Below are 24,451 nucleotides of genomic sequence, written 5' to 3' on the forward strand. Positions count from 1 at the left end.
TCAGGGAATGTGATGTTTTTAGAGAAAGCTTTGGGACGTAGCGTGGGACGTTTTCTAGTGAGAATTATTAACTATTATTGATGCAAATCAGTGCAAATGCTTTCCACAGCATTTACATGACCTTGATCTATATTATTATTTAGACAGCCAAGTCTAAACTGGTACAACCGAGCAAACAAGTAACTGCTGTTACTGCGAAAAAGTTACTGTGTAGGGTTGAGATGCTTAAAGAGAGCAACCCACTGCACCATATTCGGAAATTAGATTTTATTTCTTATATTGAAAAATATGTGACAGTTACCTGAAACTCTCTACAGTTTTCTTCTCTGGACAATACGCCAGGACTTATTTACCGTGATATCCATCTCAAAAGCAAATTTTGAGTATTGTTTCAATTTTGTATTGGAACTTAATTACATGTATATGACGCTACGAGAAAACAGAACTAATATTATTTACTCAACCATTCTTTTCACCATGAGTTACATCATCTGCATTACAACACATGTGCACTTTCCCCCTAAGTATCTGTGAACGCCTGTTACGTTCACGGGTAATTTTAGAAAACAAATCTTCATTTGTGTTCTGACGATAAATTACGTCTTTACGGGTTTGGAACAACATGAGGGTGAGTAATTAATTTTCATTTTGGGTTGAACTTTTTGGGTTGAACACACACACTCACACAGTTGGGGGAAATTCATGCAAGACATAGGTCTGTTTTTTACAACTTTTTACAACTTTTATATAATTCGGCAGAGATCTAGCAAAGCCTGCTTGTCAGTCCTGCAGGTCATCTATATCAAAAGACATTAATAAGATGGCCCTGGTGTTTGATATGCATTAGAACTAAACTCAGGAGGAAGGTGAACCTCTAGAAGAAAGACTGTGTACATCTGTTCTACATCAAACATGCAAACTGTAGAGTCAGCAATAAAACAGCACAACAGTTTTTAAATCATGGCCATCTTCTGGCTAATGTTGTCCTGACATCTTAAATGTCACATTACTGTTTTTCCACCGGATTGACAACTTTTCCAAAGAAGAGGATGTTGTCATTTTTTTGGTCAGTGATAAACATCATGAATGGACGGTCAAAACTCAAAGTGTCCAGTGGGCTGTAGGACATTGGTCCGAATTCAACTGTTGTCACTGCTGCTGCTGTGGTTCCTTTCTCATCTATATCCAGAGTGGCCTTATGCAAAACCTGAAAACGAATCAGAGTGAATCCTCTTAAAAAATGTATGTTTTTTTAAAGCAATACATTAAATATCTTGATTTGGTTTCACATAGTGTTTTAGAAAGCGATCTAGGAATATTACCTTTGAAATTAGCATTTTTTCCTCTGAAATCCTTGTGAAGTTGGCTTTATATGTAAACATATCAGCCATTCCCATTCCTTTCAAAATATCTTTCAGGGAATATGATGTCTTCAGAGAGAGCTTGGGGACAAAGATATCAGTTTTTCTGAAATACAAAATAAATGATTGACTAGTTCTTATGGAGATATTGAATTTTAAAACAAACATTTGGATATAAAAAAGTTGTTTTTAATCAGTCATTTAATAATTTATATGTATAGCAAACCAACCTTTCTCTGACAGCTCCCCTCCACTTTTCAATGTGCTGTCTAGAGATGGCCATCTCCAGATCTTTGATGGTCTTAGCAGGCCTATGATTGTCTGGTACAGCCAGAAACATGGAGAAAGAGTCGTTGTAGTCTAGACAGAGGACTTTAGTTGTGAGTTCCACATCATAATAAACTTTGAGGGATTCAAACTGGTGCATCATTTGTACTGGAACGGTGGTTTCAGCGTCCACATGAAATGTACTCTGATGGGTCTTGCTTGGGTTAAATGGCATGTCCCATTTTCCTTTGGAAGAAAGAGTGACATTTTTAAAGGGATCTGAGATGACATCGTTATCAGAATTACAAAAGTCTGTGGCTACTGTGTGTGAACTTACCTTTAAAATATATGTAAGTGAGAAGAAACATCAAAGTGTCAGATTCCAGATCATCAACAGCTTGTTCTATTTTCCCGTGTGTCTTTTCCTTCACATATGTGTTAATTTTATCCAGTGTTTCTTTGATGCTGAAATCCACAGTGAAGCCATCAGAGTGGTAAAACTCCTTTATCTCCTTCAAGAACTCAGGAAGGAGCTTTGATTTGTCGCTTGCATATACAGCAGTGCCGACATCGATGTCCACCTCCGTCCTCTGGTCGATTTCTTCCAGGAGACTGTGGAACATCTGGTGCATTTCTTCAGTGCTGAAGACCGAGCTGTTATAGCCGATGCCGCTGAGAAGCTGCTCTTTGGTTTCTCCACCGGCTCCTAAAGACAGCTCAGAAAGGGCCATGGATATGCTGAGGGGAGAGAAGAAGATGTTCTTGGACCGATACTCGGCATTTCTACAAGCCTCTTGTACAGGTCAAAAGCAAAATCATTGTTCATCTTTATTAATGATGGGAGTTTATCACTGATGGGAGGTTGTGGTGAAGTCTCTTGATTTCCATGAACTAATGCAAAAGCACAAAACCACAAATATATGATGTTCCTTTCCATGGTCTTGTTTGAGGAACCTGAAGAAATTTAACAGAAACATTTTGCAGCATTTTATTGACAAAAATAAATAGTCAACACAAAAGAAAAATTGTTCCTAATTAATTCACCATTAATTTTCACTCTTTGTTTTTCTAACAGATTAACTTTACATATTCATCAAACAATATGTTCTAAATGTTAAAAAATAAACAATAATTGATTTATCTCGTGAACACACAAGTTTCTCACCTTTCCAGACTTCTGACATTTGTCTTTCCCTAAACTGGACTAAATTATAAAGCCCATGCATGTCCTTATATTTGATCATAAAACAACCTTTAATCTGTTTACTTTTTTTTTTTTTTTGCTCTGCAGAGAAAACAAATGATTAACTACTAAGAACTGACTCAAATCAGTGCAGTGAATAAACATTTGTAGTGTTTAAACAGTGATGGCAGCTAATGTGTACTAAATATATTTGACATCATTTTCAAACTCATCTCTTAATTCATTATGTAGTATAATTTAGTATACATTTTGATTACAAAATGTTGTATTTTACCAGAAAATATGCATTTTGAGTATTTTGCTATGTTGTTTATTATTGTTATTTTCATTCAGTCTTCATAAGACATTTCTACTGAGCCCCTGTGCATAACCGGTTTTATCATTATGATAAAGGAGTAAAACCTGGGTGTATTTCAAGAATCGAATGATAAAGAGATACTGATCCACTTATTGTTGAAATTATACACTGATCGCTGCGTAGGCTGAGTAAATAGAAGGGAAGCTATTGACCTTCAGTGTCAGCAAAATCCTTTTTTTTTTTGAGAAGAAGTGAACTAAACTGTATGTCACATTACAATAGGAAGACAGGATTACAATGCTCACAAGATTTCTTTTTTTAATTGATGACTAACTAACAATTCCCAAAAAGTGCTATTTGCATATTGAATAAATATAGACAGACCACAGAGGTTTTATGCAACATATCATTTATTTATTTTTTTAACTAGATTTGATCCATTTTCCAATTAAGTAAAAGTTGCCACTTGGCAGATAAGTATACATTCACCTGAGGAAACAGAAAAGACCATGCTTAAAGACCTCTGGAAGAAATACTGAGTATCTCTGTCTAACAGAAATATAATGGCTGAACAGTTTTTAAATCATGGCCATCTTCTGGCTAATGTTGTCCTGACATCTTAAATGTCACATTACTGTTTTTCCACCGGATTGACAACTTTTCCAAAGAAGAGGATGTTGTCATTTTTTTGGTCAGTGATAAACATCATGAATGGACGGTCAAAACTCAAAGTGTCCAGTGGGCTGTAGGACATTGGTCCGAATTCAACAGTTGTCACTGCTGCTGCTGTGGTTCCTTTCTCATCTATATCCAGAGTGGCCTTATGCAAAACCTGAAAACGAATCAGAGTGAATCCTCTTAAAAAATGTATGTTTTTTTAAAGCAATACATTAAATATCTTGATTTGGTTTCACATAGTGTTTTAGAAAGCGATCTAGGAATATTACCTTTGAAATTAGCATTTTTTCCTCTGAAATCCTTGTGAAGTTGGCTTTATCTGTAAACATATCAGCCATTCCCATTCCTTTCAAAATATCTTTCAGGGAATATGATGTCTTCAGAGAGAGCTTGGGGACAAAGATATCAGTTTTTCTGAAATACAAAATAAATGATCGACTAGTTCTTATGGAGATATTGAATTTTAAAACAAACATCTGGATATAAAAAAGTTGTTTTTAATCAGTCATTTAATAATTTATATGTATAGCAAACCAACCTTTTTCTGACAGCTCCCCTCCACTTTTCAATGTGCTGTCTAGAGATGGCCATCTCCAGATCTTTGATGGTCTTAGCAGGCCTATGATTGTCTGGTACAGCCAGAAACATGGAGAAAGAGTCGTTGTAGTCTAGACAGAGGACTTTAGTTGTGAGTTCCACATCATAATAAACTTTGAGGGATTCATACTGGTGCATCATTTGTACTGGAACGGTGGTTTCAGCGTCCACATGAAATGTACTCTGTCGGGTCTTGCTTGGGTTAAATGGCATGTCCCATTTTCCTTTGGAAGAAAGAGTGACATTTTTAAAGGGATCTGAGATGACATCGTTATCAGAATTACAAAAGTCTGTGGCTACTGTGTGTGAACTTACCTTTAAAATATATGTAAGTGAGAAGAAACATCAAAGTGTCAGATTCCAGATCATCAACAGCTTGTTCTATTTTCCCGTGTCTTTTCCCTTCACATATGTGTTAATTTTATCCAGTGTTTCTTTGATGCTGAAATCCACAGTGAAGCCATCAGAGTGGTAAAACTCCTTTATCTCCTTCAAGAACTCAGGAAGGAGCTTTGATTTGTCGCTTGCATATACAGCAGTGCCAACATCGATGTCCACCCCCGTCCTCTGGTCGATTTCTTCCAGGAGACTGTGGAACATCTGGTGCATTTCTTCAGTGCTGAAGACCGAGCTGTTATAGCCGATGCCGCTGAGAAGCTGCTCTTTGGTTTCTCCACCGGCTCCTAAAGACAGCTCAGAAAGGGCCATGGATATGCTGAGGGGAGAGAAGAAGATGTTCTTGGACCGATACTCTGGCATTTCTACAAGCCTCTTGTACAGGTCAAAAGCAAAATCATTGTTCATCTTTATTAATGATGGGAGTTTATCACTGATGGGAGGTTGTGGTGAAGTCTCTTGATTTCCATGAACTAATGCAAAAGCACAAAACCACAAATATATGATGTTTGTTTCCATGGTCTTGTTTGAGGAACCTGAAGAAATTTAACAGAAACATTATATTGACATTTATATTGACATGAAAAAAAAAATCATAATTTATTCAACCTATTTTCTACTATTTAGTCTTCTAACAGATTAACTTCCCAATATAAAATTCCCAGTAAATCTTGAACATTTTATAATTTGTTAATAATTAATTCATTTTACAAATACATAAATTTCCCACCTTTCCAGACAGCTGCTGTTTCTCCACAAACTGGACTGAATTATAAAGCCCATGCATGTCCTTATGTTGGATAATAAAACAACCTTTAGTCTGTTTACTTTTTACTTCACTCTGCTGAGAAAACTAAATATTAACTACTAAGAATGGATTTAAATCAGTGTAGTGAAAAAATGTTTGCAGTGTTTAAGTGTTGAAGCTGTATGTACTTTTTGCATACAACCTTTACCTGAAGTCAGTGATTTGAGTTATAATTAATTTTTTTTTTTTTTTTTTTTTTTTTTTTTACAAAAACCCATCAATCTGCTTCAGAAGATATGTGTTTACCCCCCGGAGGCATATAGGTTAGTTTCACGATAGATATATCTGATTTATGGACCTTCAAAATAAGGGCCACTGTCTACCAGCATTACCAAATTTGGAAGAACCAAGATTTAAAAAAAAAAACTCAGACTGTGTTTGTCTGAAAGAAGAAAGTTCTATACACATATAGGATGGCTTGGGGGTGAGTAAAATATGGGGTCGTTTTTGTTCTTTAATCTAGCGCACGTATTTATAAAATCAGCCTTTGACAAAGAAAAATGCTTAGCGTCAATTCATAGTCTGAGCAGATGTATGCACTTTTTCGTATTTAAACTCTGTTCTTGTGGCTTGCTCTTATAAATCATTTGGATGATGACTGTGATCTTTAATGTGTTAATGACATTAATTAGGGGTCGTTACGAGGCAGAGGGCTAAAACTATTAATTTGTGCAAATTCAAGATTATTTGCAATTCTTAAGCTCATTCTATGAATTACACGCACACGCATATCTAAGCAATGATTGTAGGATCAAATTTAGGATAGTTTCCCCAGGTGTGAGTATGTGTGTGTGTGTTTTCATTTAATCTTAATAACCTGGGTGCATGTCAACAAATGCGTGATAAAGAAAAGATACTGATCTACTTACTTTTGAAATACACACTGATCACTACATAGGCTGGGTAAAGAGAAGGGAAGCCACTGACCTTCAGTGTCAGCAAAATCCTTTATTGAGAAAATGTGACCTATAGTGTATGTAATTTTACGATAAAAAGGGGCTTACAACGCTTGTTTTTATTACTTTTTGGTTAGAAGTGGTCTATAAAACACAGCAAACACATCAATGAAAAAAATCTTATTAGCTGGGCTAGTAACTAGCTGTAGCTGGAATAGTAACATAGCTGTAAAATTTGTTGCCTACTGAAACGTATACATCTTCATCATGACTAGAAATACACAGTGTGTTTGTCTTAACTATACAAACTAGATTTGGTTCATCTCATAATAGCAATCCTGTCAAAAAAAACGAATGTAAATAAAACTTTTTCAAGAAGTAATATGGACATGTAATGCGGACAAGAAATGGCCAGAGCTACATAAACCGCTTTTTGAAAAAACACTTTACTGCATTGAAGTCTAGCAGTTGCTGTTTTACCGTAATTCTCAGCTGTGACGTTACTGGACAGATAGTGGAAACTGATTAGGGCACCAGGGTAGCACAGGATTGAACTCATTATTTCATGAACATAGACCTAGGCTGTTACAGCAAGACTAGAAGTAAGCCAAATTCAACAGAAGCCAATACCTTGTCCCCTCCCATCCCAGCTTTGGCTTAATGTTTAGCTTGCTTTCTGTAGCTTAACAAGTAACTGACAATGTTGTTCCTAAAATTTAAGTTAATCAATGCACTTTTTACCATTTTTTTTTAAAGAAATTGTTGGGAAAAAAACAACACATTTCTTGCTAGGACTAAAGTATAAGTACTTTGTTTCTAGCCACGAATAACACAAAGGTAACGTCTTGCTGTCACTCTTTATTATTTATACTTCTCTCATTGCAATACTTTTCAAGTATGCAATACTGCACCTACAGTGGCTATTTCAGTGCCTGACATTTAATTGTCTCTCTGTGAATTATTATATTTAATACCAGTCTTTAGTCACAGCTGAGTATAATGTATGGTGTATGAGTGATTGCAGGAAACAGCAGGAAAGATAAGTGACAGTTGAGTCCAGTTGCTTTTCTCTTTATTTTATTGAAATCTTTTGAAGACGTCTTACCATTTCCATTTAACGTAGCCATAATGGAAGCAGACATTCAGTATTAAAGGAGATCTAGAAACCATCTTCATACAGTACGTAACACCAACAGTTGTTTTAGAAAAATTCTAAAGGGGTTGGCATGATGATAGTTGTTAAATTATGGCCATCTGCTGGATAAATCTTGAATGTCACACTGCTGGGTTGACAACTTTTCCTAAGAACAGGATGTGGTCATTTTTTTGGTCAGTGATGAAGATCATGAATGGACGGTCAAAACGGAACAGCATTGGTAACAAAGCAACTTTGATTTCAATTGTGGTCACTGCTGCTGCGGTGGTTCCCTCCTCATCTACATCCAGGGTGGCTTTATGCAAAACCTAAAAATTAAATAGCAATTTACATAATCTTATGTGAATTTCTGATTTTTAAATTACTGGTAATTTTTTTAACATTATTAAGAAACTTTATTTGTGTCTTTACCTTTGAAACATAGAAATTTTCTTCTGCAATTCCTGAGAAGTCAGCTTTATGTGAAAACATGTCTGTTATTCCCATTCCCTTCAAAATATCGTTTAGGGTATAGTCTGTCTTCAGAGACAGCTTGGGAACATAGACGTCAAGTTTTCTGTGGAATGAATGGATAATAAATGAATGATCAAAAAATAAATAAATAAATATATATATAATTTTACCTTTTCCAGACAGATCCCCTCCACTTTTCAATGTGCTGTCTAGAGATGGCCTTTTCCAGATCATTGATGGTCAGATCTTTTTTTTCATCTGGTATAGCCAGAAACATGGAGAAAGAGTCGTTGTAGTCTAGGCAGAGGACTTTAGTAGAGAGTTCAGCATCATAATAAACTTTGAGAAGTTCGGTTTGGTGCATCATTTGTACTGGAACGGTGGTCTCATTATCCACATGAAATATATCCTCACTGGTTTTGTTTGGATTAAATGGCATGTCCCATTTTCCTGGAGAAAGTAAAGAAATTATTATAGACAGACAGTACAGATGAATTGCTGGAGTTTGGATTTAAAGTATGTGTGCATGCTTGCCTTTAAAATATATGTAAGTGAGAAGGAACATTAAAGTATTGGGATCCAGAGAATCAACAGCTCGATCTATTTTCCCATGTGTTTTTTCCTTCACATATTCATTAATTTTATCTAATGTTTCTGCAGCTTTGAAATCCACAGTGAAGCCATCAGAGTGGTAAAACTCCTTCATGTTCTCCAGGAACTTAGGATGAGGTTTAGATTTGTCGCTTGCATATAGAGCAGTGCCGACATCGATGTCCACCCCCGTCCTCTGGTCGATTTCTTCCAGGAGACTGTGGAACATCTGGTGCATTTCTTCAGTGCTGAAGACCGAGCGGTTATAGCCGATGCCGCTGAGAAGCTGCTCTTTGGTTTCTCCACCGGCTCCTAAAGACAGCTCAGAAAGGGCCATGGATATGCTGAGGGGAGAGAAGAAGATGTTCTTGGACCGATACTCCGGCATTTCTACAAGCCTCTTGTACAGGTCAAAAGCAAAATCATTGTTCATCTTTATTAATGATGGGAGTTTATCACTGATGGGAGGTTGTGGTGAAGTCTCTTGATTTCCATGAACTAATGCAAAAGCACAAAACCACAAATATATGATGTTCCTTTCCATGATTCCTTTTCAAATTGAGCCAATAGATGAATTTAGGCCCTGAGAAAAATGTAACAGAAAGATGTTTTACAAAATTATGGTAACAGAGAGCAAAATCCCTAAACTTAAACAAATCAGTGTTGTACTAAAGAAATGTTGTATATTCCTGTTTTCCAGGTTCCTTACAGATCAGTTTCATACAATTATTACGTTCAATCACATATATATCTGTCAACACAAATTTCTCACCTGTCCAGGCAGCTCCCGTCCTTTTCCTGTGATGGACTGGATTATAAAGCCTGAAGTTCAGTAAGAAACCAACCTTTACTCTGTTTGCTTTCTTGTTTAGTAGAAAATGCTCCAATTATTAACTACAAGGAATAAACAGTACAGTGACCAGAAGCACTCAAACTCATGATAGAGCATGTAGTACATAAAGTGGAACAGATGGTAGCAGTACTACTGAAACAAATTTATGGTGAACAGCTATGCAAAGTTTTAAGAGAAATGAACATTTGGTATCAAACAAGACAAAGCTCTTGCATTTATCTAACAGTTCTTATATATTTATCTCATATAGGTCATTTGTACTCATAACCCCTGTACGTTTTTCTTATGCAAGAAGCAGAGTACAGAGTGCATGTCCAAAAAAATGATAAAGATGAGTCCATATTGATCTTCTGATAGCTGAAATGCCCAGTTGTCACTAGAAAAAGAAAAAACCCCAATTTGATAGCCATTCTATACCTTCAGCCACAGCAAAATATTTTATTGAAAAGATGTGATAGTTACATAACCATGGGAAGATAAACAGAATAACAACAAAACCAATTTAGTTAACCATACAGACAGTCTTACAATAAAAAGTTCTCAAATATCAAGTTTGATTTTTTTTCTTTCATTTTGATGTTTTTACCTGTACATTGTAAAATTATTTCACACTTAGGATCAAATAAGCATTTGTAATTTCTGCAGCACTTCACATTACACTTCTGTAACATTAGAGAATGCATTTAGTGTATAAATGTATGTGTGCATTTTATATATATATATATATATATATATATATATATATATATATATATATATATATATTTTTTTTTTTATTATACACACACATTTATAATTATATATTTTTTACAGCATTTATTAATCATTGTTAATAAAAAATCATAAATCTAATATTGGTCATTAGTGCATTATTAGTTTACAATGCATTATGAACTAATATTATTAATGTTAAAAAGTATATGTAAAAACGTATATTAACCAGGATTAATAAATGCAGCATTGTTCTGCTGTTCATGTTAACCACTGCATTAACTAATGTATAGATCAATATATTTTTATGAAAGCTACTATATTCATACTATAATGTGTAGAGTTTGCAGTAAAATATAAAACATTTTCCAGCGTCTTTAAAACAAAGAAAAGGTTAACAAAGCTCAAAAGAAACATTTAATATCACACACAAACACCATAGAAAAAAATACAAAGAAGGAAAAAAAAAACTAGTGCAATTAAAGAAATACATTTACAAGCCAAATAATTAATAAAATTCAGCTGGACATGTAAATGTTTTACAGACACAAACATAAAAGCCTATACACAGTAATAACAGGTCACTGCTTTGACTCAAAGATTGGTTAGACTCTTTCCCCTTTTCTACTCCTCTTCTTTTTCAACATTATGTTTTTTAGGCACCTGGTGATAAAAATGCAAAGTAGAACAGGTCAAAAAGTAATTTTAGAATCCAAATATGTCATATCATCTAATATATCCTGCATACAGGTCTTCCAAATCATATTTATGATCCTGTGACAATTTATGTACGTACCTTTGGTGTCTCTGTGTTTTTATCACTCCTTCGACCTTCCAATCTTCCTCTGTGTTGGGGTCTGTCACAGACAAATATACACATTTTAGTTTCAGTTTAACCAGAATTTACTCATCATCATCATCATCAATATATATATATATATATATATATATATATATATATATATATATATATATATATATATATATATATATATATATATATATATATATATATATACACACACACACAGAAATTATTTTCGCAACATATTTAGCACACCCTGAGGTGGTTGTAGAACGGGGCTTGTGGCTGTCATTGAGGTACGTGTTTGTTTCTCCTCTGTGCCTTTGGTTCCTGCTTTTCACCTGCTGCTCAGCGTTTGTGTTCTTTGAGCAACTATAGGTTGAGGATAGCCATTGGTCCAAGCCTTTCTGCCACCCCTGAGCAGTGTCCCGCAAGAGCTCCTCATCTGGGTCAGCTGCAGGAAGATATGGAGGTACATACTGATTTTAAACTCATATTTTGTAAATAACTAAAATTAATAAATAGATTACATTATGAGATTGTGTTCATATATATTTTGGTCGCTCACCTTGGTGTCTCACCCTTCTCTGCCTCTCAGGAGATCTCCTCTCGTGGGCTTCTTTGGCAGTGTGGTGTGGTTTCCGTGGAGACAATCCATCGATTGAATAAGCTGTCTGGGGGCGGAGGTCACACTTGTCCTGTACAGTATAATGAGATTTAATGGTGGGCTCCATTTCTGCTCTACTTTCACAAGTGCTTACACATACTAACAGAAACAAATTCATGTAATACATGTATTTATTACAAATAAATAATTATTTTATATAGATAAATATTCTATATATTATATGTATTATTTCTTGTTGCTATTCAGCTTCTTTAATTATGTGTCTGTATGTAAAACTTTATTTGTAAGACCTGCAATGTACTGGAGAAAAACACAAGGTGTTATACCTGATGGTGAAACAGTACATCCTCTTCCAAGGCAACGCCACAAAACTCACAAGGTATGAGAACGTCGCCCTCAATGGGGCTGGAAGAAGAACTGTAGGAGAGTGGTGAAACGGAGAGGGGCAGGGTGGGTGGACTGGGTGTGCGGGGAGGAATGACATGACTAGCCCCTTGACTGATGATTTCTTCGTATTGAAGAGAAGGAGCTTGTTTACTGAAGGAAGCAATAGCAGAGGCCGGGCTGCAGCCAGTCTAGAAGACAAAAAAAAAAACCTAATATTTACTTCATGATGGCCACTAAAGGCAAAAATCCAAAACAAGCGACTCAGATAGTAAACCCCTCCTCTACGGCCTCAGAAAGAGGAGAAGAATCTGATCAGGGTTCGGCCTGTGGGAGAAGCTAGAGGGCTGAAATTCGAGAAGGTTCCCATGGAAACTAAACACCACATTGTGAAACAATAGAGACCTGACAAGAAGGAATGAAGTGGAGGATTCAACATCAGGGCTGACATTACAATAGCCTGCCATGAAAAACATGGCTTATGTTGTACTCCGTAAATGTAGACATGTAACGGCGTTCAAAAGAGGCGACTCTAGAGGCTTTAAGTACCACTGTGGCTGATGCAACTTCACACTTGCCAGCTCCATCAAGACACAAGAGGCCTGGCTTAAATATCAGGCCAAGAGGGAGTGTAACGTGATTGAGACCTCATCACTTACCTGGTGTAAGATAAGGTCTTCCTCTGGAAAGAGCTCTTCACAGAACTCACAAGGCAGCATGATGTTTGAGGAGGGGCTGTGGCCCACCGTCGGGTTGCTTTTAGGGGAGGCTGCAGTGCAGTTGTTGTTAGTTCTGGAGGAGAGCTGGGATGTGAGATTGCTCGGGGCTGGTGTCCTTCCCAGACGACGGTCCCACACATCAGTCCACACACCCTCCTGTCGGGGATCCTCCAAGTCACCTTCACTCTGCAGGCTGAGGGCCAGCATGTAGTCCAGACTGGAGGACTCATAATCTGGCAGCTGTCCCAGAGACCACAGCAGGCTGTTGTTGTTGTTGCCCAACTCCGTTTCCTGATCCAGCACTGAGGAAATGAGCAGAGTGGAAGGTTAGTTTTTTTTCCCTCCAGCATCCTGTTAATAGGCTCCCTTCGTATTCAACAACATGTTCAAAACCCATTGTTGGGATGAACTGATATTACAACTCTGACTCATACAATAAGCCGTTTAATTTAATGTTATGGCCAGTATGTAAATTCTATGCAATTTCACATTCATGCATTTCTCAGATGGGTTTATCCTAAGCGAGCGGGCAAACTTATTTTGTTTAAACCATCAAGAATTATTTTAAATGCTACAAGTAAAACTAGACATAGATCATAATTTAGGCCTGGTTTCACAGAAAGGGCTTACACTAAACCAGAATTAGTTAATAAATACCAGAAATAGCTCAATTAGGACATTACCATTTTTTGCGACTTATAAACAGCTGCGACTTATATTTTACTTTTAGCCTCGGACTAGGTTTATGCCTTGTCTGTAAACCCAGGGGGTTTAGAGTACTAAAAATAAATCTTAATTTTGAGATTTGCTAAATATGATATTTAACAGTGTTATTACATTAAATCCCTAGTGTATTGTCTATAAAAGCACTAAAACAACCAGATAGATACATACAATAAGCAAAATCGTTGTTCCTTGTTTCTGCATTTCTCCTGGTTCCCCCCCGCACCGTTCCTCTGGTGCTGTTGTGTAGTCTGTCCTCCAAGGGTCGTGGCGGACCCCTGCGATCTGCTGCCCCCGTGCTATTATTATTGTGTATTAGGTTATGGATTGAATGCGTCTCAAACCATGCTCCTGGGGTCTGGGTCCCTGCCCTACTACTGTGCCTCTCCTGAGGTGGAGTCAGACTTCCGCACAGGGCTGGATGGATGTGCTGTTCTCTCAGCATAACGTTACACTTGCAGACGGGGCAGGGCTCAGTGCGGGTCCCACAGTAATCCTCGTGCTCTTTAGCCTGAAAGGAGGCCACCTCCAGATCACAGAACTGACACGGGACCAATCGATGACTGCACTCTGACCTCTGAAAGAGGCAAGAAGTCATCAAATCTACAGAACTCATCGGTGAATACAGCAATGTGCTTAACTGTTTATACTGTACCTGGTGGACCTCTAGGAACCTCTTCTCTATCTTTAATCCACATTTGCACTGTTCCTGTAAAAAAGAGGTTGAATAAAACTTAACTTTAGAAGCCTGGGTAGAAGAACAACAACTCTAGTTTGCTACTTGCTGTGATCCATTGACAGATTGCAAGTAGAGATTTTGTTGCAAAGGGGAGGTTAAGGTTATGTTTTTGATTTCTAAAAAAATGTTGTGAATGGACATATCATTAAAACACTTAAGTACTCTATTACAAAATAGGAATTGTCAATTGATTTGATAGTGACTTTTTTTACATTTCTGTTTTGACTTCACTGAACTTAATTGTACAGACATAAAAATATGCCTTTAGTGTGCCTGTGTTCTGCAGACTAAAATGACACTGGTGTGGCTCAACATTAGGGACTGTAAACTGAAAAAAAACCCTGTTTTATCTGATTCTCACAACATGAGGTTTGTTGTTTTATGTCTACACTACTCTGACTTGTGGATATCATCAAATATACAGTCAATTATTTATACATCACATCTGAATCGCACCTCTGCATGGTCCATCTCTTTGTGCTGCACAAGCTCAGCATGTGGAAAAGGCTCCTGGCACACCTCACAAAGAGCAATGTTCCTCCGACAGTGGATCTCATGTGTTGTAAAGTTGGCTTCTGGAATGTCATGCTTGCTAGACACAGAGAGCATATCATTGTTAGCAGGTTGACATGTTATTAGTTAGTTCAATAAACCCCACAGTTGTTGTTGTGCCCTAAGATAATTAACTCCAGGAAAACACAATTTGCTTTGGCTAAAGTTTGTCAGACAAATTCTTAATCAAGATAGTCAGGAAGGACTGACTACAGTACGGTCTACAGTATGGATCAGACAGTCTTATGGGAGGGACTAGTAACACACCTAATTGAAAGTAAAGGGTTGTCTAATAAACCGAAACTACTAAACAGCATTCTTTATCCAAAGAAATAGTTCACACAAAAATAAAAACTATGTACCTGCCCTCAAGATTTTCCAAACCGGTTGACATTCTGTGCAACATTATAATTACACAATAAGTCACCAATCAATTTCATTTTATTATTAATATTATTTTTTATGGGGGGGTGAAATGAAAGTGAATGGTGACTGAAGCATTCTTACTAACATCCCCTTTTGTGCTGTACAGGGAAAAGCATGTGGGTAAGTGATTAAGTGATTATTTTTATTAATTTATATTTCTTTTACTTACCAATTACTGCAAAACTGGGTATTTTCCTCGGCCATAGTCTGTGTGAAAAAGAGAAAACCCATCAAACACATGCCTCCATTAAAGATTCTGGACAAAATGTCCCTAATAAAATATAGATGGTATTGTAAACGGGGAAAAATACACCGTAACGGTAATAAAACGAATATTGCGCTTCGTTTTCATTTGGTTGGTTTTTTTTTTTCATTAAAAAGGTATCTGCTACGATGGACATACTAACATTAAACACTTACCTTATTATTGCCGAAGCTTGTCCGCGACCACCTGAAGCTGCTGTTCCGCTAGAGAAGTAAAACTACTCGCTTAGTACTTTTCGTTCTTGTTCGCAGTCCAAGAACGAGTAGGCATTAAAAGACTTATTCGGCGAACAGTAAATGCTGTTTTGTCAACACATCAGATTAGACACAAAGGCATTTTAAATAGCTGCTTTTAAGTCCGATTAATCTAGATGCCTGGGCTGCCATCTCGAAGAGTGTCCATTTCTGGTCAGCTATAACGTTCGCTACAGTATTGGTCATGAGATACAAGCCATTAGACCCTGCAAATATACACAGACACATATAATAAACTGCTATGGCCTGAGGTAGATCTGTTCCAACTACCGCAATAATCAGTCCAGCTTTCGTTTCGTGACACAACAGTATCAACAAGAAGCGGTCACCGTGAAAACAGCAACACTGACAGGTGGTGACGGAGATATTATTATTAATATTTTCAAAATAAAAGATGCGAAGCTCGGCAAAAAATAATTATCAAATGATGACCATTCAATAATGGTGGAAAATAGGATTACTTTTCACGTTTATTTTGTGAATTTTATTATTTCATTTATTTTAAAAGTAAGAGTAGACGCGAAAACGTGTTTTATATTTTATTGGGTTATTTTTTTGTAAGCTAAAGATTACTTGTGCTAGATTTTAGGCAGCCGTTTTAAAGACTAGCTAGTTTTGTTTTTATTATTTTTTTATATTAAAAATCAACAACACTGACAACAGTAATAATAGCATTGTATTATTAATTCATTGCTTAATCTTAAATATGCATTCTTTTATACATAACTGTATTATTTTTATGATTAATAAAAGAAACAGAAGACTTTAATTTTGTCATTTTAAACACGACCAAGTTTCCAGCTTCACGTATTTTATTCGCCCCCTAGTGGACGCTACCATCCATGAGCAGCTGAAGAGAACACGACGCCTAACGTTACTCACATTTTTAAGAAACACTATATATTATTATTATTAATAATAATAAATTATGACCATGCTTATGACTGCATACGGCAAGAACGCTGAATGTATCTGATACAATGTTTCACAGATCTGCAGGAGGTTTTATAATGTTCGTTGGACCATAATATGGTAGGACATATGTGATTTTAAAACGTAACAATAATTATTGCCATGAAAATAATCAAAGATCCCAACAACAGTAAATGGTACCATGCTACTGCAAAACTTTATTCAGACGATGGTATTATTTTTGTCACAGCTGTCACGCCTGTATAAACATTAAACCGTGCGTGTATTTGGATTCATTTAACTATGCATATTAAGTTCATCCTATTATGTGACACAATGAGACATCGTGTGTTTACAACCCCTTCCAGTGAAATGTGTAGAAAGATCCGTGTCTCTTCTCCGGAGCCTGGTCACATGCGCGCTCGGGAATAATGGCTGCACAGGAACCCTCACCACCATCTTCATTAGAAGGCAACAAACCTGGCTTCCCCAAGAAAATACTCGCCAACAAGCTGGAGGACAAGCATCTGTGCAATATCTGTCTGAAAATCCTTAGGAGACCGTTTCAGGCGCAGTGCGGACATCGTTTCTGTTCTTATTGTTTTAATAAAGCAGTGAGGTAAGCGGCATTCATCCAGATGGCCCACCTGACACGACACTACAAAAGATGAACACGACCTGTCAGACCTCCCTTGCCATTTTTATGGTATGTTTTATGGGTATACAAGCAGTAAACGTTGCTTCAGATCGGGGAACATAAATAAAAGCAGGCTGCCAGGTTGTGTTCGGCGTCTTGTTTAGCTGGGCGAGCTTGAAACTACAATAGCCAGACTGTTGCAGCTATTGTCACAATCAACTCTTACTATATAGTATTTATCCGCGATTTTGTGTGTGTGTGTGTGTGTGTGTGTGTGCGTGTGCGCTTGTGGGTATGAAACCTTTACTTTTCCATCGCAGCTCCGGACCACAGAAATGCAGTGCCTGTATAAAGGAGGACATATTTGAAGAACCAACATCAATATTGAAACAGGGCTGTGTAAGTTTTTTTAAATAATTATTATTATTTTATTATAATGTGAAATTGAAATGGTAGGAAATGGCTTAGAAATGTTTAGTGCTGATAACACTGAATAAAAAAATTACAGAAAAGTAAAATGATGATTCAGCTACAATCACTGTAGTTTCTACAAAAATGCAACATTTACTACCTTTTTTTTGCTTTGCATATTTGGGATATTTTTGTAACTGGTGTCTAATGCAAAGTTCCTTCAAATATTTGGGAAAATATACATTTTTAATAAGATACAGGTTTTTTTTTTTTTAATTTTGCATTAACTGAAGTACAGTCTGGGCAGTAATTGTGGCAGAAGCTGTGACTTCCTTAGAAGTTTTCTTTAGAAGTGTGGTTGCAAATGTTGCCAGTTTTTAGGCAGTCAGTTATTATACATTGAAAAGAATGGTAACGCTAACAGTAAGCATTTAATGCTCGTTGTTATTCTATAGAAACAGAAAAATACACACCACACAGGAACAGTATTATTGCTACAGTTTTTTCTGCGTGCTTAAAAAAAAGTTATCTTCCAGTGGTTAGAACGGTAATTATCTTTATAGTCAGCTTTCTCAGTATGAATAGGCCTTAACCATGTTTTCACTGATTGTAATGAGACAAGTGAAAGCTGAAAGATGATTTCACTTTCTTTTTTTTGCATTTTTTTAAGGCTTTTCCTGACAATGCTGCCAAAAGAGAAGTAGAAGCTCTTGAAGCTGTTTGCATCAATGAGGAATGCAGCTGGACCGGCACCATCAAAGAATATGAGGTACTGCATGTCCCTTTCCCGGTGCTTAAACATAACCGATCTCCCAGCCTGACCATCTAAAAAAGTGACACAAACCAGCCTGACCAGACTAAGGGAACAACTAAGGCCAGCAAACCATCTTAATCTATTTTACTTTTGGGCAGTGTTGTTTCACAAACTGTTTTAAAATGACACGCACCATCTGAATCGTTCTTTATCTCTCAAAGGCAAACCACGAGGGAAAGTGTGACTTCAGGATCCTTCCCTGCCCATCATGCAAAGAGCTTCTGAGAGCCAATGAACTTGAACGTCACAATGAGAGAGAATGCCCAGAAAGGACTCTTAATTGTAAATACTGCAAGGAGCCATTTCATTTTAAAAACATTAAGGTAAGACTTTTTTTTTTTCCTTTGCCTGTGTTAGCATTCAAAAACATTTTTCTTAAATGTAACACAAGGATAGTTGTAGGATTTTTGTGATGCTGCTAAAAAAAAAACAAAAAAACGTTTTTTAGGCCCATGATGAGATATGCCCTAAATATCCAATGATATGTGAAGGCTGTGCCAAGAAAAAAATCCCCAGAGAGAAAGTAAGTAAATAGTATTTACACTGTTTAAATATTTTACTATTTACATTGTTTTGTTTTTTTTTATTTTAAATGGAGATAACTTTTTCACAGTTACTTTCATTAGAGTATCTGTCTTTTTCTTCTGCAGTACGTGGACCACATTAAACTGTGCACCAAATTCAGAACACCTTGCAGATTTCACGTCGTAGGCTGTGATATGACGGTAGGTAATCTGACTTTTTCTGCATCCATTAGAATCTCACAATTGCTTCTTTTTTTTTAGCATCAGGCTCTGATTTCTTGTAGGTGGAAAAGGAGAAGATCCACGATCATGAGCAAGCCTGTTCCTACGAGCACTTAAACCTCCTCTTGCACTTCATCATGGGAATCAAGGTGAACTTGGAGAGTCTGCAGCCTCAGAGTCTGGAGCTGGCCAGCCATAAGATCCACGAGCTGCATCAGTCTCTGCGGGAGCTGGAGCTAAAGATGGGCCAGCTGAGTGGAGCAGGGGCTCCCGTGCAGGGGGCCTGTGCGCCGCTGCCACCACCTCCGGCCCCGACGCTGGGTACATCTTTCACCCCGCTGCCTACAGCCGTCGGGGCAGCCTTGGAGCTGCAGCTACACAGTGAGAAGACCAAAGTGGTAGAGCTCAGCCGTCGCTGTCAGGAGCTGGAGCTGAAGGTAAGCACCTTTGAGAACATCGTCTGTGTGCTCAACCGTGAGATGGAGCGCTCTGCCACCACCATGGAGGCCTATAACCGTCAGCACCGGCTTGACCAGGACAAGATTGAGATACTCAACAACAAGGTAAAGCGTCTGACGTTAAAGCAGATATGCAGTTTTTTTTGAGCGTGCAATATAGTTTTATTCAGTACTAGATTTTTATGCAGGTACGGCAGTTGGAGAGGACAGTTGGCCTTAGGGATCTCTCCATCGTGGAGATGGAGGCAAAGATGAGGGAGATGTCTGCTGCCACTTATGACGGTGTATTTGTGTGGAAGATCTCTGACTTCTCGAAAAAGAGACAAGATGCTGTGGCCGGACGGGCACCTGCTATGTTCTCACCTGGTATTTTTATTTAGCATATTGTACTTTTACTGTTTCATATTAATTATTAAGAACCGTGTGAGAGGTTGCTTGTGTTTGCTGTTCAGCTTCGAGATTATGTATCCTGTTGTGTGTTACAGCTTTTTACACAAGCAAATATGGCTATAAGATGTGTTTGCGCATCTATCTGAATGGGGATGGGACGGGACGGGGTACTCACTTGTCTCTGTTCTTCGTGGTGATGAGGGGACACAGTGATGCCTTGCTTAAGTGGCCTTTCAATCAGAAGGTCAGTGTGATCAGCTTTTAACATTGTGTGTCTGACAGTTTTGGTTTTTTTTGTTTGTTTTTTTTATTCCTGAAATTCATATTTTCCAAATTCAAGTCAGTGAAGTGCTGCTTATTTTTTTTTACCCTATTTTGTTATTCAAAAGTGTTTAAAAGCTATTTGTGGAGGGACGAGTTAAAAACTTACTCATGGTAATGAATAAAAAATGAAGTAGAAAAATCTTGTATGTATTAAGTTGTAAGAACAATATTTAATTATTTCAAATTTTGGGGTTGGTAAAATTGTATTTTATTTTTTAAGACTCATCAAAGCTGCATTTATTTGATTTAAAAGTACAGAAAAATTACTAATATATCAAATTATAATATTTCACAACAACTCTTAAGTTTAAAATATATGTAATTTATGTATGAATGTACTGAATTTTACTATATGAATTTACTCCAGTCTTCATTGTCACATAATCCATCAGAAATAATTTTTATATTCTTGTTTTTTGTGGATATGTCATACTTTTGTATTATTCTTAAATAGAAAAATTTGAAATAACAGCTTTTATATAAAATAGAAATCTTTTGTAACATGTATTTACTGTCACTTTGCAGTGACCTTATGAAATAGAAGTATTAATTAGATTTAGAAAAACCTAACCCCAAACTTTTAAATGATATTGCTATATTTTGCTTTTCGCTCAATTACCACAACACTGCATTTTAACAGTCATTTAATTTGTTGTATACCATTTAATTTTCAAAAAATATTTTTGTCATCGATACGAAACTGACATGTATCATGTTCGTTGTAGACACTCCCAAAGTATGTCGTTCACACGTATATAATGTGTGAACGTGGCCATTTTCCATCTATTTATGTTCTCACTCTTTCCTTCCACTGAATCACGAGTCACTGGCTTCAGCTTTGCAGCCATTCATACCTGTCTCAGTTCAGACCTTTTTGGTCTTTTTAAAAATGTATCCAACACCTTGGTCCTCAGGTCACCCTCATGTTGCTGGATCAGAACAACAGGGAGCACATCATCGATGCCTTCCGGCCAGACATTTCCTCTTCCTCCTTCCAGAGGCCTGTGAGTGACATGAACATTGCCAGCGGCTGCCCTCTCTTCTGCCCTCTCTCCAAACTAGACTCCAAGAACTCCTACATCCGAGATGATACCATCTTCATCAAGGCCATCGTTGACCTCACAGGCCTTTAAGGTGTCAGATGCCGCTGCTCCGCCATGCTCCTCCTCTCTCCAGCCTGTAGTGGTTCCCGTGCAGTACTTTTTTTCCTGAGGCCTGTTCCCTCGGTCCGAGCTCTTTGCCGTGCTCGTGTGAGCCCAAAGAGACTACGGTACCCAGTGCAATACTGCGCTGGGCGCGACACCACTCTGCATTATGTACCAAAATCGTTCCCAGAGTTTGTGCAGTTCTACTGTAATATAGTTGCCCTTTGGGAACCTCTCACTCTCTTGTAGTGGGATAGCTGTCAGCTGTGATTGTAACGTAACTACTTGCCTGTGCCATAGACGTGGCACCTTGCCTTTTATAGAGATTGAGAAGACTTTCTCCACAAGACAGACGTCATTTCATTTCCAAGCGCTTGGCTTGTGTCGCACTCACTATTTAGGTACTTTTTTGCTTTCCTTAGTGTTTGAGCTACTTGTAAGTGAATGTTTCGTGCGTAGACGGACACGGAGTCACACTAACGAATGATGTCTGACATTCCCTTTGAGCATCGTGTGCCTCGAATGTTTCTCGTTTTCATTGGCTCTCTGTAGTGGTGGACATTGCTTGAATTTAAAGTGCAGAATTTGGGTTTTGATAACCTGCTTGTGAGCTGAGGAGTTTGTTGTGTGTGTGTGTGTGTGTGTGTGTGCGCGTGTGAAGGTGTGATCTGTTTTTTGGCCTTCGTTTCCATTTTCGGTGTTCTTTGATGTATTAGTTTGCATGTTGGATCTGTGGAAGATACATTCAAGTTAGCAGCAGACCAGGTTTACACCCTGAGCCTGAGAAGTGAGGGCAGTTTCATTGTAAAATCGCTGTCGAACGAAAACAACCACATCATGCTGGTGTTAAAACCATCCAGTTTTCCTTTGGACCTCAAATGCCTCTTCAGCCGACGTGGTTATACGCGAATAAAAGATGCAGCCTTTAGCCTAAAGGTAGTGTAAGTAGGACAGGTAATCTCGTGTGCTTTATTGTGACGTGGAAAGGCTGATGTTTGTTAGCATTTTGATGTTTTCTTGTGTTTTTGGGTGTTCCGTTGATATTGTGCTGCTTTGGGCAAACATTATGGATGCCATTAAAACTATATGACTTGCTTTGGACCGTGTCGATCAGTATAAACCAAGCAGGTGTTTGAGAACTCGTAGTCAGTGATTCCTGTCGTCTTTTTCCCAGAAAGACTGTGGGGTTTGCATTCTGTAAATGTGCTAGAAAATGAGGAATGTGATTTGTTATGCCATTTTGAAGTAGCCTCAGTCCTTAATAGACAGTCAGTTCAAATGCATTTAGTCCGTGGGATTTCTTTTGGTTTATTTGCAACCAGAGAAGGCATTACTATACATATACAATGCATAACTCCTACATAAGGGCTTTTAGTATACAGTACGTCTTCCATGTGAGCTTTTTGGTCTGGTTATTTTCTCAAACCGAGTCTGAGATGCTTTTTTTAAGATGCCTTCACGCTAACAAAGCACCTGGACCCAGCCTATTTTCAAACCAGTTCCCACAGATATCGAAACCTCTCTGTGCATGAGATGTTTTGATAGAGAAGAAGAAGAAGAAAAAAATACATATCGTAATTTATTGGTTTACTTTGTAGACCAACATTTTATTTGTATTGCTTTACATTTTTTTTATCTGTTGATTGAGATGCAGTATATGACGGTTATAAATGTGAGTGTGGTATATTGTTAATTTAAGTATAAATAGATAACCTATACGGCGTACACGGTTTTTACGACTGATGTAGCTGTGGATATAACAAATATGAATCATAAATATATATATATATATCATAGATTTATATCGATAATACATGTACTATTTCCTGTTGGGATGGTTTCAAAATGTGTTCGGGCTCTTTTTGGGCTTTGGTAAGTTCTCCTTCACTTTGGCAGCATCCCTTGAGGGAATGAGATTCTGAAAGATCTTCCGGTTTTTCCTCTCTCTCTCAAGAACCTGTCTACATGAATAAATCTCACCGTCGTAGATTTCCTTGCTTGCTTTTTGCCCCAATGAGATTTCAAAGTACTTGTGTGAATAGCTCTACAGATGTGATGTGCCTCTGTAGCATAACCGCTTCTATACAAATGTTCTCTATACATAGCTTTAGCTAACATTGCATGTGGCCAGAGTGTTGTATTGTAAATCATATAATATTCTTTAAGAGTTTCGGAAAACACTTTTTAGTTTTGCCTATTATTTGGAGTAGATATCACATGATTTACTAGTAGTAGTGCACACATTTTAGCTTGTGCAATTATACAAGTGTCCTTCCTGTTCTTGAGTGTGAAATCTACTGTTTGCATTCACTCGATCTGGGCTCATGTTCATACGCTGAAGAGGTGAATAGGTGAAATGCTTGACCTAACGTGGGTGAGAGCCCCCTTTATCTGTAAGAAATAATGTTGACTCTGACTCTGACTTGCGTTTTATTTTTGGATAAGCATACACTTACACTAGAAATATGCTATTTTTTAAGTTTTTGCATACCGTTGAGATTAAAACTCGCAGAACTAATAATTTATGGAATCCAGGACTGATTTTTTTCTTCTTCAGCTGACTAAGATTTGTATACTTTTTATTTCTGAGGTTGCATTTCATAGAGGTTGCTTTAATAATCAGACTTTCTACATAACTTTGTATGCCTTTCTCATGGTGTCTCAGTGCCACTGATCTTCCCGATTCTGTTTTACAGAGCTAGAGATGTTACTGTGAAGGCACTGTAGGTTTCTTCCGCAAATTGTGGTGATCAATGTGCCAAGGAAGGAACCTCTGTGTGATTCATCTTGTGTTATGATTTAATTCTCAGTGAAATCTAAAATAAAGGCTTTTCTGTTCTCCTTTCTCCA

The 24,451-nt window shown here is 37.4% G+C and overlaps 4 protein-coding genes across 6 annotated transcripts; 1 reads left to right on the plus strand and 3 right to left on the minus strand.

The window, feature by feature from the left end:
* Positions 1 to 252: 252 nt before the first annotated feature.
* Positions 253 to 5,604, minus strand: LOC122344627. Its single transcript, XM_043238146.1, is given in 13 exon segments — positions 253 to 1,207; positions 1,323 to 1,467; positions 1,592 to 1,874; positions 1,966 to 2,403; positions 2,406 to 2,582; positions 2,794 to 2,902; positions 3,667 to 3,679; positions 3,766 to 3,962; positions 4,078 to 4,222; positions 4,347 to 4,629; positions 4,721 to 4,807; positions 4,810 to 5,337; positions 5,532 to 5,604. Coding segments are annotated over 12 exon segments (2,589 nt in total). The 5' UTR covers positions 5,321 to 5,337; positions 5,532 to 5,604; the 3' UTR covers positions 253 to 1,006.
* Positions 5,605 to 7,560: 1,956 nt separating this feature from the next.
* Positions 7,561 to 9,625, minus strand: LOC122345801 (serine protease inhibitor 2.1-like). The gene is made up of 5 exons (XM_043240273.1): positions 9,478 to 9,625; positions 8,649 to 9,288; positions 8,285 to 8,564; positions 8,073 to 8,217; positions 7,561 to 7,969 (listed from the first exon to the last, which is right to left on the minus strand). The coding sequence occupies exons 2-5, from the start codon at positions 9,247 to 9,249 to the stop codon at positions 7,781 to 7,783; spliced, it is 1,215 nt and encodes a 404-aa protein (XP_043096208.1). The 5' UTR covers positions 9,250 to 9,288; positions 9,478 to 9,625; the 3' UTR covers positions 7,561 to 7,780.
* Positions 9,626 to 9,976: 351 nt separating this feature from the next.
* Positions 9,977 to 16,102, minus strand: trafd1 (TRAF-type zinc finger domain containing 1). 2 transcript variants are annotated; one of them, XM_043240271.1, is made up of 11 exons: positions 15,666 to 16,102; positions 15,415 to 15,452; positions 14,724 to 14,859; positions 14,184 to 14,237; positions 13,700 to 14,105; positions 12,746 to 13,107; positions 12,029 to 12,277; positions 11,643 to 11,772; positions 11,330 to 11,528; positions 11,066 to 11,126; positions 9,977 to 10,932 (listed from the first exon to the last, which is right to left on the minus strand). In XM_043240271.1, the coding sequence occupies exons 2-11, from the start codon at positions 15,447 to 15,449 to the stop codon at positions 10,894 to 10,896; spliced, it is 1,671 nt and encodes a 556-aa protein (XP_043096206.1). In that variant the 5' UTR covers positions 15,450 to 15,452; positions 15,666 to 16,102; the 3' UTR covers positions 9,977 to 10,893. The 2 variants fall into 2 exon arrangements, with proteins under 2 accessions (XP_043096206.1, XP_043096207.1); XM_043240272.1 differs by lacking the exon at positions 15,415 to 15,452.
* A 493-nt stretch (positions 16,103 to 16,595) lies between these two features.
* Positions 16,596 to 24,451, plus strand: traf2a (Tnf receptor-associated factor 2a). Of its 2 annotated transcripts, none has more exons than XM_043239829.1 (11): positions 16,596 to 16,796; positions 17,045 to 17,295; positions 17,634 to 17,712; positions 18,395 to 18,493; positions 18,700 to 18,861; positions 18,987 to 19,061; positions 19,189 to 19,263; positions 19,347 to 19,847; positions 19,919 to 20,108; positions 20,228 to 20,376; positions 21,371 to 24,451. In XM_043239829.1, the coding sequence occupies exons 2-11, from the start codon at positions 17,108 to 17,110 to the stop codon at positions 21,587 to 21,589; spliced, it is 1,737 nt and encodes a 578-aa protein (XP_043095764.1). In that variant the 5' UTR covers positions 16,596 to 16,796; positions 17,045 to 17,107; the 3' UTR covers positions 21,590 to 24,451. The 2 variants fall into 2 exon arrangements, with proteins under 2 accessions (XP_043095764.1, XP_043095765.1); XM_043239830.1 differs by having other exon boundaries at positions 19,931 to 20,108.

Source organism: Puntigrus tetrazona, chromosome 5 (assembly GCF_018831695.1).
Source record: "Puntigrus tetrazona isolate hp1 chromosome 5, ASM1883169v1, whole genome shotgun sequence".
Taxonomy (NCBI): domain Eukaryota; kingdom Metazoa; phylum Chordata; class Actinopteri; order Cypriniformes; family Cyprinidae; genus Puntigrus; species Puntigrus tetrazona.

Excerpts from the sequence above, each read along its gene's own strand:
- trafd1 (XM_043240271.1), bottom strand. The coding sequence starts at position 15,449 with ATGGCCGAGGAAAATACCCAGTTTTGCAGTAATTG. Across the intron at positions 14,860-15,414 it reads ACCCAGTTTTGCAGTAATTG|CAAGCATGACATTCCAGAAG; the intron begins GTAAGTAAAAGA and ends CTCTGTGTCTAG. Across the intron at positions 10,933-11,065 it reads AAAACACAGAGACACCAAAG|GTGCCTAAAAAACATAATGT; the intron begins GTACGTACATAA and ends TTTTATCACCAG.
- traf2a (XM_043239829.1), top strand. The coding sequence starts at position 17,108 with ATGGCTGCACAGGAACCCTCACCACCATCTTCATTAGAAGGCAACAAA. Across the intron at positions 17,296-17,633 it reads TGTTTTAATAAAGCAGTGAG|CTCCGGACCACAGAAATGCA; the intron begins GTAAGCGGCATT and ends TTTCCATCGCAG. Across the intron at positions 20,109-20,227 it reads ACCTGCTATGTTCTCACCTG|CTTTTTACACAAGCAAATAT; the intron begins GTATTTTTATTT and ends TGTGTGTTACAG.
- LOC122345801 (XM_043240273.1), bottom strand. The coding sequence starts at position 9,249 with ATGGAAAGGAACATCATATATTTGTGGTTTTGTGCTTTTGCATTAGTT. Across the intron at positions 8,565-8,648 it reads CACTTACATATATTTTAAAG|GAAAATGGGACATGCCATTT; the intron begins GCAAGCATGCAC and ends TACTTTCTCCAG. Across the intron at positions 7,970-8,072 it reads AAAATTTCTATGTTTCAAAG|GTTTTGCATAAAGCCACCCT; the intron begins GTAAAGACACAA and ends TTTAATTTTTAG.